The sequence below is a fragment of the Rhinolophus ferrumequinum genome, chromosome 12 (genome assembly GCF_004115265.2).
Source record: "Rhinolophus ferrumequinum isolate MPI-CBG mRhiFer1 chromosome 12, mRhiFer1_v1.p, whole genome shotgun sequence".
NCBI lineage: Eukaryota > Metazoa > Chordata > Mammalia > Chiroptera > Rhinolophidae > Rhinolophus > Rhinolophus ferrumequinum.
This window is the reverse complement of record NC_046295.1, coordinates 23,677,524-23,692,526: the sequence shown is the minus strand read 5'-3', so window position 1 is coordinate 23,692,526 and position 15,003 is coordinate 23,677,524. Positions and strand designations below refer to the sequence as shown.

The 15,003-nt window shown below is 35.9% G+C and overlaps 1 protein-coding gene across 5 annotated transcripts in view; it reads right to left on the bottom strand.

Moving 5' to 3' along the window:
• Positions 1 to 15,003, bottom strand: part of FREM1 (FRAS1 related extracellular matrix 1) — a 168,804-nt gene that overhangs the window by 68,834 nt on the left and 84,967 nt on the right. For all 5 annotated transcript variants that reach the window (XM_033123895.1, XM_033123893.1, XM_033123896.1 and 2 more), the window contains 2 exons: positions 4,826 to 5,048; positions 2,380 to 2,524 (listed from right to left, as the gene is read on the bottom strand). In XM_033123895.1, coding sequence (XP_032979786.1) covers positions 2,380 to 2,524; positions 4,826 to 5,048 — 368 coding nt within the window. The remainder of the gene's footprint in view (positions 1 to 2,379; positions 2,525 to 4,825; positions 5,049 to 15,003) is intronic.

Here is a 15,003-nt window from a genome sequence, read left to right as displayed (position 1 = left end):
TGAAGGCTGCCCGCAGAGTGTTTTCTGCTGTGCCTGGCCAGGGGCTGGATGAGCCACTACTGCTTCAGAGAAAACCCTGAAGCAGAAAAGTGGAGCACACACTGTGTGCACTGGGTGGGACATGGACAGACAGCGTGCACAGTAGGTCCCACCACGACAATCAGAGGAGGGCTGAGGGGATGTGACCCGGAGAACCAAAAACATCTACAGCACCGGAAAGGAACATCAAAGAAATGCTATGTCAAATGCTCTAACAGCGTCCAGTAAGATGGGAGGAGCCACTAGATTTGGTGGGAAAGCCAAGGGTCACTTTTAAGGGAGCAACTTTAATAAAGTAGTAAAGGTTGGAGACATTAGTGGGCAGAAATGGAGGAAGGGAGCATAAGCTATCCCTCTCCAAATAGTTTGGCACTGAAATGAATGAGGGACTGGATCATCTTTCCAGTTTTAGAATGAGGATACCTGCTGGTACTAATGATAAGAACTAGCACTTATGAGCACTTACTACGTACTAGCCAGTCTTTCAAGCACTTTTACATATTCTAATTTATTTAATCCTTGCAACAACCCTATGAGGGGGATTCTGTGATTAATCCCGTTTGCAAAGAGCTTGACAAAGAGGTAAAGAGAGGTTAAGTAACATGTTCAAGGTCGTACCACCGGTAATTGGTTAATCCAAGGAACTCTGGCTCCAGAATGTGTTCTCTCAAGCACAAACTGTATCCCTATGTCTTGTTAGCAGAAGGAATGAAAAGGGAGAGATTGGAGATGCAGGAGTGAAAATATAATGGGGCACATTCTGGGGCACATATACTGGGGAGGAGGCAAGATGCAACAGACCCAAGGACACATGTGGAAGGGAAAGAAGGGGGAATATAACTTCTTCTCCACTGGAGAGGAGGAAAGAAGAAAAGAAAGATGAAGGAAAGATTTTAAAGCAGATTTGTAGATGTAGTTATGATTCTGTAGATGTAGCTATCCCAGGCAGTTTAATAGCAAGAATATGACAAGAACTAGTAAGTCAGATAGAATTCAGTGAGTGCCTTATGTAAATTATTTTACCTTTCAGGTCTCAGTTTTCTCATTGAGGATAATAATACCTGCTTCCCACAGTTTTGTGTGGACGTAAGGAAATAACATATGTGAAAGATTCCAATACAGTATCTATCACTTAGTAAGTACTTAGTAAAACACTTACTAAGTAAAACACCAGTTTTCACCTCTCTCTCTCCCAATTAGGTAAAGTGAGGTTATCAGAAAGGAGGTTTCATAAGACTGCAATATCCTTCATGTTTTCATTTTTATAAATCAAATCAAGGCATACCAATCCAACATCTCAGCTAGAGACTTAAAAAATAGAAATTTCTGTTGAATACTCTTAGTCAAACTGATGTCTGAGATGCAACCCTCCAAAAAACTGTCATCAGTACTTCCCATAATAGTTTCAAGGGTGTCACTGGTGGCCCATAAGGGAACAGCAGGAGGGTCGGCAGGATAAGATAGGAGCTTGTTGGAGGTCTCTTTTCTGCAAAGTGGAGGAGACTCTGGGAGTTTACACATTTTCAGAAAGGTGTTTACCTCAGACTGTCTACTCAATGCCTCTCACGGCTGCACCATTGAATATAGAGGTGAACTGGGCAAGGAGCAAACACTTCTCTACACACAACACTAGAGAAGAGTTGGGCTTCCTAAAGGTCTAACCTTCTACACTTCTGTACAGTGGACAATAATAAGAGAAATGGCTGGAACTATAGATATATAATTGATGAAGACTCCATACCCTGTGATCAAATTCTGATCAACTATGGAGGGAGATACTGAAAAAGCCTGCAATTAGTATCATTTCAGCATTTTTTAAAATTGATCACTTTGACATCAGGTGACAAGGTGTTGATCCATAGGGTAGAGGACTTGTAGACAATGAAATGTCAAAATGATGAAGAAAGTAGCATTGATATATTTCTCTCAGCCACTCTTAGTTACAATTTTAACCAAATCCACAGCGAGGACTGTCTGCAATTAATATTATCACACTTTAGTTGAAATCATACATCAATTGCATTTTGGTGCATGTATGTGCATGTGCTTAAATATTTAGTGTACTGCTCACTTTATAGTGTATATTAGGTCATTCTCAGTTATTTACAACTAAAAAGAACTTTTAGAGAAAAAATAATTAAAGGGCTCATTGGAAATTGTTTAGAAGCAGTTACATTAACCAACGTTTGCACTAAACGTTCTCGGTGCCTGACTGGTGGGACAAATTGTGATGGGAGCAGACTTGCTTCTCTCTGAGGACACACATTACATTTACACCTAGTGTTCTGGACCTCAGAATTTTATAGAGAATGTGAAAGGGACCCTTTTCAGGTAGCTTACTTGATCAGCATTGGTTTCTCATCATTGACTGGGGTGACCTCTACTGAAATGGTCTTAAGTATCTTATGTTTCCCATCTGACAACTGGATAGTAAAACCATCAGCAAGGCTCTCTGAGTCATCATGTACATACAACAACCTCATTCCTGGAAGAAGAGAAAAAAGAGAGAAAGTAAACCTTTCTGATGACTGAACACTTCCAAAACATGTCACAGATAATCTGTATTAATTTCCAAGCCATTGATATTAGCAAGAGATCACTAATCAGTGCAATAGGGCGAAATTAAAATATTTTATGAAGTAAGAGTACCCTCTTAGTTCATTAAAAATTCCTATTTGAATACGGTAGTATTTGAAATCAGTGAGAAAAGAATATATTATTTAATAAACTGCATGAGAACAAGGGTGTCAAAGTACTTAAACAGAAAATTAGTTCATTACTTGGGGAAAATTATAGTTAGATCGCTACCTTAAGTCAATAAGCAAAATCAATTCTAGATGAATCAAAATTTAAACATGAAACTTTTTTTTAAAACCTACATAACATTCATATGGAAATGCAAGAGACCCAGAAAGTTAAAACAGTCTTGAGAAAGAAGAACAATGTTGGAGGACTCACAATTTTTATTTCCGTACTTAAAAACTTCAATTAAAAGGCAAATATGGAAAAACTTATTTGTAACATAGTTAATAAACCTAAAAAATATGTTCAATTTCACTCATAATCTAAGAATTTCGAATCAAAATAACAATGAGACTACTATTGACCATCAAATTTGCAAAGTTTATAAAAAACAACCTCTATTATTGATTAGGAAAATAGGCATGCTTATGCACTTGTGGCAATGGCAATTTTTTTCTGTAAAAGTATTATAAATGCTCATCTTATTTACCAAGTAATCTCATTATAAAAATTTATGTAAAAGAAATATTAAGATATGTCCACGAATATTTGTTATATCAATATATGTAAAATATTTATTGTAATATCCAGAACTGAAAAGCTATCTGCATATTTAAAAATAGGAGACAGTTATATAAGATTATAATACAGTACATCCATAAAATAAAACACTGTAGTTATCACAGACCATGTTTTCAATTAATATTTAAAAAGTAAAAAGATGCTTATAATAGTTGATAGCAATGAAACAGATTACATAACATTCTAGCAATTGAACGAGTTCTATATGTTTGCAGGGGAAAAAGTATGTGAGAGAATATATTAAAGTTAAAAATTATGTAGCCATAAATGAACCAAAAATAAAATAGAGGTGAAAATCTAATCTCTGAGAATATCACCAAAATATTTATATGAACATTTTTTCTTTATAATGATTGTTATAGTGTAAACTTCACACAATATCCTTATTTAAACTAACAATAACCAATGAATGTTATTTTTAAAAAACTGATTTCCTTGAGAGTAAAATTCAATTTACCATTCCTTTTTCCTGTATTGTAAATTTGAATAAAATATTGTAACTATGTCTTGAATTACTTGCTACACATGGTTATTGATTTGGTAATATCATCATTTAAGTTCCAGAATTTATTTCTCTGTAGTTGATAAAAACTGAAAAATATATGAATTAGGTTTTCAAATTCAAACATGAGATGACATTGCAGAACTATTGCAAAATTAACTTTGGGACAGAGAGCTTACATTCTAGTTGGAGAAAGAAGAAATGAAAAGACGGTAGGAAAAATTTTGAACAAGTGTTAAGAAGAAACACAGGAAAGGAACGGTTTGGATGGTCTGGGTGACCTCCGAGGAGGAGGAAGTCAAGAGTAAACTGGTTGTGGTGGCCCCAGCAAAGGATGGAAAAGGACCCTGGACTGGGAAACAGAATAACTGAGGGCAGAAAGAGGAGTGAGAGTAGGCAGTGGTCCTAGAACCGCACACTTCTCTCAAATATTTAAAAGTATTTTTATATATAGAAAATGGCATCAGGTCAATTTTTTTTTAAAGAGTAATTAAAAAATAATTCAGGCTGCTATTCCAATGTGTCATTTCTTTAAAGAGGAAATTATCTCCTCAGAGAATAATGAAGTATTATATATGGTTCTATATTTGTTTCAAATGTGGAAATTTTGGCAGACAAATCTCTTCAAATTTAGTTCCATGATCTCAATAGTCTTAAAGGGATTTTTTTTTTTTTAGTATGACATTAAAAGCTTGAGCTAAAATATCCAAAATCACAAATACCATTTTTATTGATACTCTAAAAGTGAAAGAAACCTATTATTTCCTTTTTAATTACCCACTATCTCTAGCTGGAGTTGCATGCCCTACATTAATCCAGAGCCAAGAGAAAACCCTCGAAGGATAAATGAAGTAGGTGAATGCCATTTCTCCACTTCCTATTTTTGTGATTTAAGGTAATCTTTTCTGGGTTAAACTATTAAATCAACAACCAACTAATAAAAGTAGGCACATGACATACCATTTTTGAGAAGATCCATGGAAAAGTTGTGAACAAGTTCATGCTTCTGGCCAGGGCTGGCTGGCTGCTTATGTTGAGGAAAGTCTTTGCTAAACACCCCGTTGACGAGGAGGCCGTGACGTGGTGTATGCACAATGCTGAACAGCAAGTTGTCCCTGGGCACATCCAGGTCAGCAGCGTTGATGATGGAAGAATCCAGCTCTTTCATCTGACCCTCACACACCTAAACGACAATAAGTCAGAAAAGTCAGTTGTGTGAGAAATCAAACTTGTCTTTCTTTTGGCCCATTGCTCAAAAGAAGTAATTTTAAGATAGCCTTGCAAATTTTCCATGAGATTTGTGGGTAGTGAGTCCTAAATATTGCTGGGTTAACATGACCTTAGAAGAAAAGAACAAATCTGCTAAGCTCTCTCAGAATTTTTCTGAAGATTTCAGAGCATCTTCTTCATTTACATGATAGACAAATGATAACATGTATATTTATGTGTGCATATATATATATTTACATATATGTGTGTGTGTATGCGCGCGCGCACACACACACACATACACACATATAATTTCATAATTCAAAAATTGGGAAAAAAGCAACCAAAAGATTCTTGGAAAATAGAGGGATTCAGTTATGAAACAGTGTAGACCCTTTACCTTCAGATCCTAATCTTTTCTTTTTACCTCCTGAACCTTGTTCCTTTCACAATTCTTATGTTTCTGTTTTTAGAAATGGCACAAATATCTGCTATACGTACTGGGAGTATCTGGTGTTTTTTTCATTTTTGCCATTGCAGGAAAAACTTTTGCATTTCAATTGCTATCAACAATTGAGAAGGGTGCTTCTGGATGCATAGTAGTGTATATTTTAATTCTGGGTCATTCATCTCTCCCCAGTCCTCATACCTCTAATTTTCCTGAACTACCTTCCCCTACTCCCACACCCCACTTCAGGTTTCCTACTTCCTTAAGCACAAAGAGAACTGAATGTTTTTTCATTTCATGTAGGATTTAGTCATTTAGAGCTTGGTACTAAGCTGTCTTGATCTTCTTTTTCTCATAGTAAGAATAAAGAGAACATTTCTGTTTATTAAAGAAAGATTTCTGTTTAATAAAGAAAGATTTCTGTTTTCTATTTTGAAATATAGCAAGACCTAAATAATAAAGTGCATACGTCTAACACATTGGGAACCTACGATGTCACTCTGCTACATTCTGTGGGGAATACAAATACTCTAAAGAATACAAGTCAGATGAAATTGTGAAGGCCTGTCCATCAATAACTTTAAAGTAAGAAAGAAAATGTCTAGCTACTAAATATGGATAAACAAGAAGTACAAAAGGGTTGAGGAGACCAGGAATGTCATCATGACTGAGTGGGCATTTTAGCCTTGAAGGACACATGTGGTTTAGTTTTGTGAAAATGTTTTTGCTCTTCAGGCTCTGTTGTTGATTTAAAGGGAGCCTTCCTGCAACCACTTTTCAAATTTGCATAAGGAAGAAATCATTTGCCATATCTGAACCTGGCCTAAAGTAATGCTGATTTTCTTTTATCTGGTCCTACTCATATTAAGGATGAAGATGGCATCAAAATTTAATGAAGAATGATATAATTATGATATCATCTTTGGTGGTAACCAGTCTTTTTCTCTAAGAATTATAGTAAGGCAACCTAAAAATATGTTCTAATATTTCAGTCATTATTTCCACAAAAGTAATTTGTGCTCATGTCAGTGATGATTATGTGTATGTACGATTTTTCTGTATGTTCTTACTTACAAACCAAGGATGGTATTATATCTACTATGCTCTACTTTACAAAAATAACTAACTATGTATATTGGAAATATTTTCATATCAGCATAGAATTCTTTTTAAACATATACTTCTTCACCAAGCTTGGGACTGCTGGACTCACTACATGGCAAAAACAGTAAATTAGTTCACAAGATAATGGGGAAATTTTATTGAAAACAATGTGGATTCTTTATTCCCATTTAATTGTTTATGGAGATTATAAATAAAAGGTTGAAATCAATATATACAAAATACAGATACACAGTAGTAGACAGGTTTGAAATAGATGACAAGAACTTAAACTAAAACCATCCTTATACTTTTTCTTTTTGCATGTTGCACACAACTCACTGAAGCCCAGCTATTTACCAAATAAATATACTTTTGACAATAAAGCAAAACAAATATGACTATTTAAAAAAATCACTTGCGATTATGTCATAAAAATGGCAGCATGAGGTGAGCCTCTTGAAATCTCCTCTGGAATTTACAACAAATTGAACAACTATAACTCCACAAAGGACTCCCTGCGCATCACAAGCAAGACTAAGAGGCCCACTACTGAATTCACCTAAAGGTGGACAAATTGCGTGAGCAGGGGAGGTGCTCCGAGCTCGCTGCATCCCAGAACTACCACAGCTGCAGGATAGGGAAGAACTCGGACTGCTAGTGCTCCACTTATGGCCCACAGGGCTGAGGGGACAGCATATAACACGGCTGAACCCAACACTCACGGCAGAGACCTCGGAGCAAAGACTGAGGGAAGAAGGCTGAAAACAGTGGTTTAAGCCCTCACTGCCAAGCAGAGAACGGAAGCCTTAGGCACTGAGACTAGCTTCCCCCTCCCTACCCTCCCAGAACTCACCCCGCCCATATCTGCCCTGTGCTAGAAGCACTACAGTAGCAGTGTCAGAGCAAAAGAACAGAATATTTGCAGTTCTGAGAACAGTGGTCCACAGACACAGACTCCCAGCCCAACTAGTTCCGGCAAAGAGAAGGGAGCTGTGGAAGCAGGACTGGCTGTGGTGGTGGTCATCACCATTGCTCTGGGCCTCCTCTCAGAACCCTGCAACTGTCCCCTCCATCTGGGCGGATCCCTGCAGGAGTAAACAGAACTGCTGAAACACATCAGTTCTCAATCTGCTGCAGAAAGAGCTTTGGAACTTCAGAAGCTTTCCACATCCCCCCACAGAGGCGGCACCCTATGATCCAGGCAAACTGTTCACAGACAAGAAGCCTACCTTCCAGGGAATCCCTCCATTGTGAGAGAAGCCACAATAGTGCAGAGAAAACATAACACTATAGTGTGAGAGAGAATAAAAGGTTACAGTCAGAGAGAAAATAAAACATTCAACTAACACCTACTGGAAAACAAAAGAAAGACCTCTTTCTATCAACCTATTGCAGAACCCACTCCTGTAGATGTCTAGGACAAGAAATAACAAATCATTAATTGCCATGAATAACCAAGGCAACAAGGCAGCTCAGAAAGAAAATGAAAAGTCTCCAGAAAATGAACTTAAAGATATGGAAATATATGACTTAAGTGACAGAGAATTCAAGATTGCAGTTCTTAAAAAATTCAACGAGATGCAAGAAAAAACAGACAGGCAGTTTAACGAACTCACAAACACAATCAAAGAACAAAACGAATATTTTACCAAAGAGATGGAAATTTTAAAAAAGAACCAAATGGAATTTCTGGAGATTAAGAACTCAATAAAAGAAATGAAGAATGAAATAGCCAACTTAGGTAGTAGAGTTGACCAGATGGAGAAAAGAATCAGTGACATCAAAGATAGAAACCTGAAAATGACACGGATGGAAGAGGAAAGAAACTTGAGACTTAAAGAAAATAAAAGAACTCTGCAAGAACTTTTTGACTCCATCAAAAAAAGCAATATAAAAATAATGAGCATACCAGAAAGAGAAGAAAGAGAGAAGGGAACAGAGAGTATATTCAAACAAATAGTCGAAGAGAACTTCCCAAATTTGTGGAAAGAACTAGATCCTTGAATCCAAGAAGCAAATAGAACACCTAATTACCTCAACCCCAACAGGCCTTCTCCAATGCACATTGTGTTGAAGCTGTCAAAAATCAACGACAAAGAAAGAATCCTCAAAGCAGCCAAGGAAAAGAAGATGGTAACCTACAATGGAAAGTCCATTAGAATATCATCAGATTTTTCAGCAGAAACTCTACAAGCCAGGAGGGAGTGGAATCAAATATTCAAACTATTGAAAGAGAGAAATTATGATCCAAGAATAATATATCCAGCAAAGATATCCTTTAGATATGAAGGAGGAATAAAGAGCTTTCCAGACATACAGAAGCTGAGGGAATTTTCTAACACACGACCTGCACTACAAAAAATACTGAAGGAGGCTATTCGACCAGCATCAACAGAGATAATTTGTGGCAACCAAACCATAAAAGAGGGGAGAGTAAAGGCCTGAACCGGAATATGGGAATGGAGAAAGCAGGCATGCTGACGAAAATGGAATACTCTAAATATGAAACTTTCTTTTACATAAACTTAATGGTTTAATGGTAACCACTAAAAAAAAAAAAAAATCCAGAACTGAAATATGTAACATAATAATAGAAGAAACAGAGTGGAAAAAATCATGGAATACCACTAGACAGAAATAATAGACAAAAATAAAAAGGCAAAGAAACAATGGAGACACAATCTTACCAGAAAACTAAAGACAGAATGATAGGCTATCCTCACATATCAATAATCACCCTAAATGTAAATGGACTGAACTCACCAATAAACAGGCACAGAGTAGCAGACTGGATCAAAAAACTAAACCCAACTATATGCTGCCTCCAAGAGACACATCTCAGCTAAAAGGACAAACATAGACTCAACGTGAAAGGGTGGAAATTGACACTCCAAGCAAATGGTATCCAGAGAAAATCAGGTGTATCCATACCGATATCAGATGAAACAGACTTCAAGATAAAAAAGGTAACAAGAGGCAAAGGTGGACATTTCATAATGATAAAGGGGACTACACAACAAGAAGACATAACAGTTATCACTATTTATGCCCCCAATTAGGGAGCACCAAAATATACCAAGCAGCTTCTAATAGAACTAAAGGGAGAAATTGACCAAAACACAACTATAGTAGGGGACGTAAATACATCATTGACAGCTATGGATAGATCATCCAAACAGAAAATAAAAAAAGAAATAGCAGCCCTATATGATACATTAGATGAGATGGACATAATTGACATTTATAGAGCACTTCATCCTAAAACATCAGACTATACATTTTTTTCTAGTGTTCATGGAACATTCTCAAGGATAGAGTATCTATTGGGACATAAAACGAGCCTCAGCAAATTTAAGATTGAAATCATACCAAGCATATTCTCTGATCACAAGGCTTTGAAATTGGATATCAATTGCAAAAAGAAAGAAGGAAAAACCACAAATATATGGAAATTAGACAACGTACTTTTAAAGAACGACTGGGTCAAAGAAAAAATAAGAGGAGAGAACAAAAGATACATAGAAACAAATGACAATGAAAATACATCCTACTAAAATTTTGCGGATGCAGCGAAAGCAGTTTTAAGGGGGAAATTTATATTGTTACAGGCCTATCTCAATAAACAAAAAAATTCCAGATAAATAACCTCACATTACACCTTGAAGAACTAGTAAAAGAAGAACAAATGAAAACCAAGGTCAGCAGAAGAAAGGAAATAATAAAAATCAGAGCAGAACTAAATGAAATAGAGGACAAAAAGACAACAGAAAAAATTAATTTGACAATAGAAAAAAATGTGACTTAATCTTTGAAAAGATTGATAAAATTGACAAACCCTTGGCTAGACTCACTAAGATAAAAAGAGAATATACACTAATAAACAAAATCAGAAATGAAAGTTGGGAAGTTATCATGGATGCCACAGAAATACAAAGGATCATCCAAGAATACTATGAAGGACTATATGCCACAAAATTCAATAACCTAGAAGAAATGGACAAGTTCTTAAAAACAGGCTGAATCATGAAGAATTGGAAAATCAAAATAGACAGATCACCAGAAAGAAAAATTGAATCAGTCATCCAAAACCTTCCCCAAAACAAAAGTCTGGGACCAGATGGCTTCACTAGTGAATTCTACCAAACCTTCAAAGAGGATCTAATACCTGTCCTACTCAAACTCTTCCAAAAACTGAAGAAGAGACAATACTCCCTAACTCATTTTATCGGGCCAACATTACCCTGATACCAGAACCTGGTAAGGATAACACAAGAAAAGAAAACTACAGAACAATATCTCTGATGAATACAGATGCAAAAATCCTTAACAAAATTCTAGCAAATTGAATGCAACAATGCATTAAAAAGATTATTCATCACGACCAAGTGGGGTTCATCCCAGGGGCACAAGGATGGTTTAACATACGCAAATCCATCAATGTGATACATCACATAAACAAAATAAAGGACAAAAATCATATGATGGTATCAATTGATGCAGAAAAAGCATTTGACAAGATACAACATCCATTTATGATTAAAACACTTAATAGGTATAGAAGGAAAATACCTTAAAACAATAAAGGCCATAGATGACAAACCCTCAGCTAATCTCATAATTAATGGTGAAAAACTGAAGCCCTTTGCTCTACATTCAGGAACATGAGGGCTGTCCCCATCACCTTAGCTTTTCAACATAGCGTTGGAAGTCCTCGCCAGAGCAATCAGGCAAGAGAAAGAAATAAAAGGCATCCAAGTTTGGAATGAAGAAGTTAAATTGTCACTCTTTGCAGATGATATGATGCTATACATAGAAAACCCTAAAGACTCCACCAAAAAGCTATTAGAAACAATAAATGAATACAGTAAAGTTGTCAGCTACAAAAATCAACGTACAAAAGTCCATTGCATTCCTGTATACTAACAGTGAGACCTCAGAAAAAGAAATAATAAAAAAAAACAATTCCTTTTGCAATTGCAACAAAAAGAATAAAATACCTAGGAATAAACTTAACCAAGGATGTGAAAGACCTATACGCTGAAAAGTATAAGACATTTTTTAAAGAAATTGAAGAAGACACAAAGAAAAGGAAAAACATTCCATGCTCAGGAGTGGAAGAATCAACATAGTTAAAATGGCCATATTACCCAAAGCAATATACAGATTTAATGCAATCCCCATCAAAATCCCAATGGCATTTTTAAAAGAAATAGAACAAAAAATCATCAGATTTGTATGGAACCACGAAAGACCCCAAATAGCCAAAGCAATCCTAAGAAAAAAGAGCAATGCTGGAGGTATCACACTCCCTGACTTTAGATTGTACTACAGGGCAACAATAATCAAAACAGTATCTTATTGGCAGAAAAACAGATACATAGACCAATGGAATAGAATCGAGAATGCAGAAATAAACCATATGAATATGGACAGATAGTTTTTGACAAAGAAGCAAAAAACATACAATGGAGAAAAGACAGCCTCTTTAATAAATGGTGCTGAGAGAATTGGAAAGCCACGTGCAAAAAATGAAAGTGGACTGCTATCTGTCACCATGTACCAAAGTTAATTCAAAATGGATCAAAGCCCCTAAGCATACAACCTGTAACAATAAACTGCATAGAAGAAAACATAGGTACTAAACTTATGGACCTTGGGTTCTGCATTTTATGAATTTGTCTCCAAAGGCAAGGGAAGTAAAAGCTAAAATAAATGAATGGGACTATATCAAACTTAAAAGTTTCTGCACAGCAAAAGAAACCATCAACAAAATAAAGAGGCAACCAACTGAATGGGAGAAGATTTTTGCAAACAATGCCTCCAATAAGGGGCTAATATCCAAAATATACAAGGAACTCATACAACTCAACAACAAAAAAACAAACAAACAATTGAAAAATGGGCAGAGGACCTGAAGACACATTTCTCCAAACAGGACATACAAATGGCAAACTGACATATGAAAAAAATGCTCAACATCACTAATCATCAAAGAAATGCAAATAAAAACCAAAATGAGTTATCACCTCACCCCAGTCAGAATGGCTATCATCAACAAGACAAATAGTAACAAGTGTTGGAGAGGCTGTGGAGAAAAAGGAACCCTCGTACACTCTTGGTGGGAATGCAGATTGGTGCAACTGCTATGGAAGGCAATGTGGAGATTCTTCAAAAAATTAAGAATAGAATTACCATATGACCCAGCAATCACTCTTCTGGGTAGCTCCCAAAAAATCCCAAACATTTACCCATAAAGACAAGTGTGCTCCAATGTTCATTGCAGTTTTATTTACAGTGGCCAAAACATGGAAACAACCAAAATGTCCTTCAATAGATGAATGGATACAGAAGTTGTGGTACATATACACAATGGAATACTATTCGGCCGTAAGAAAAGACGAAACAGTACCATTTGTGACAACATGGATGGATCTTGAGATTGTAATGCTAAGTGAAATAAGTCAGACAGAAAAAGTAGAGAACCATATGATTTCACTGATATGTGGTATATAAAACTGAAAACAACAAAAGAAGAAGACAAACAAATGAAGAAACAAAAACTCATAGACACAGACAATAGTTTAGGGGTTACCAGAGGGTAGGGAGTGGGGGGGGGCTCTAAAAGAGGGTAAATGGGGTCTAATACATGGTGATGGAAAAAGAACTGACTCTGAGTGGTGAACACACAATGTGAGATATAGATAGTGTATTACAGAATTGTACACCTGAAATCTATCTAACTTTACTAACAATTGTCACCCCAATAAACTTTAATTTAAAAAAAAAATCACTTGCTGCTTAAAGCCAGCTCTGCCAATAAACATGGGGGGGTCACATTTGGTACTTTCAATAGTTTCTCTAAGAAATCCTCAGTAAAAAGCATGGTCACTTTCAGATAAGAGCAAGGAACAATTTCCCAGGGGCCTAATTATTTCCGAAACTCCAACCTTAAACCCTAAATAGACACAAGACAATAGAAGTAGGAGTAGAATAAATTATTTGTAGATTTTTCTTCTGTCTCATAATGACTTAGGTGCTATCCAGAGAAACCCATGTCCCAACTGAAGAGGAAAGGCAGAAGCCGGCTCTTAAATTGCATCCTGAGGTGGCTGTCGTATACCGTTAAGATTCAGTAGAAAATTAAAATCAAGTGAAGACTTTTCCATTTAGAATTTGATGATTTTTAGTAAAAAAAAAATAAATAAGGCAAGATAATTGTTTCAAAATGGATAATATTTGCTTTGGTCAATGTCAGAAAATAGACGACAAACATTACAACACTAATCCAAATGGCATGTTTATTAAGGGTCTACTACATGTCTCACCATCTTGATCATGACTACCCCAAAGGAAGACATGCTATACACTTTGCAGATGGGGAATCAGAAGCACAGAGAAATAACTTACCCAGGACCCTGCAACTAGTAAACAGCAACACCCAAGTCCCTCTTATTCCAAAGCCTGGGCTCATCCAGTCAATCAGGATTTGCTATACGTATGTCTGGGTTAAATAATAATATATAAAAACCAGTTGTGTTTAAAAAGAATTCTATGCTGATGTTAATTTCCAACATACATAATTAGTTATTTGTTTTAAGTAGAGTGTAGTAGGTATAACATAATCTTTGGTTTGTAAGTAAAAACATACAGAAAAATCGCACATACACACAATCATCACTGGCACATGCACAAATTATTTTTGTGGAATTAATTACTGAAAACTTGATGAGGAGTGACTATGGGTAGGAGCTTTGAAGAGGAAGAATTCCATGTTCATTGCGTATGTTTCTCTACATTCTAACTTGTTTAACAACATACACATTATTCTTTATTTAAAGATAACAGGTGTTCTCTAAAGAGTGATACTATGGGCCATTTTAACTATACTATGTCTGAACTTTTAAATAAAACTAATAAATGTGATTATATAAAACCATTTTTTAAAACTGCATAAAAAGGATGTTCAAAATTGTACTTTTAAAATTTCATTTATCTTTATAAAGAGCTACATAAAAAAGATGCCTATAATTTGTGAGGTAAGAAGCCTTGCCATTATAGCACTGGTTAAGAGGGCATGCTGCGAAATCAGACTGCCTGCGTGCAAATCCCTTATGTGCCACTCACTCCCAACTTCTGTGATCTTGGGCCACTTAGTTAACCTGTTACGCCTCCTTTTCTCAGTTACTAAATGGCAGTAATAATACCATCACCTTAAAAGCCTATTGTGAGGATTAAATACATGTAAATGGCTTAGAATAGTACCTACCACATAGTAAGTACTCATCCTACATATATGCAACGATAATCACATCCATGCATTTGCTCTAAGTTAGCAATTATTATCATTACCGTCATCATTATTATTAGATTAATATTT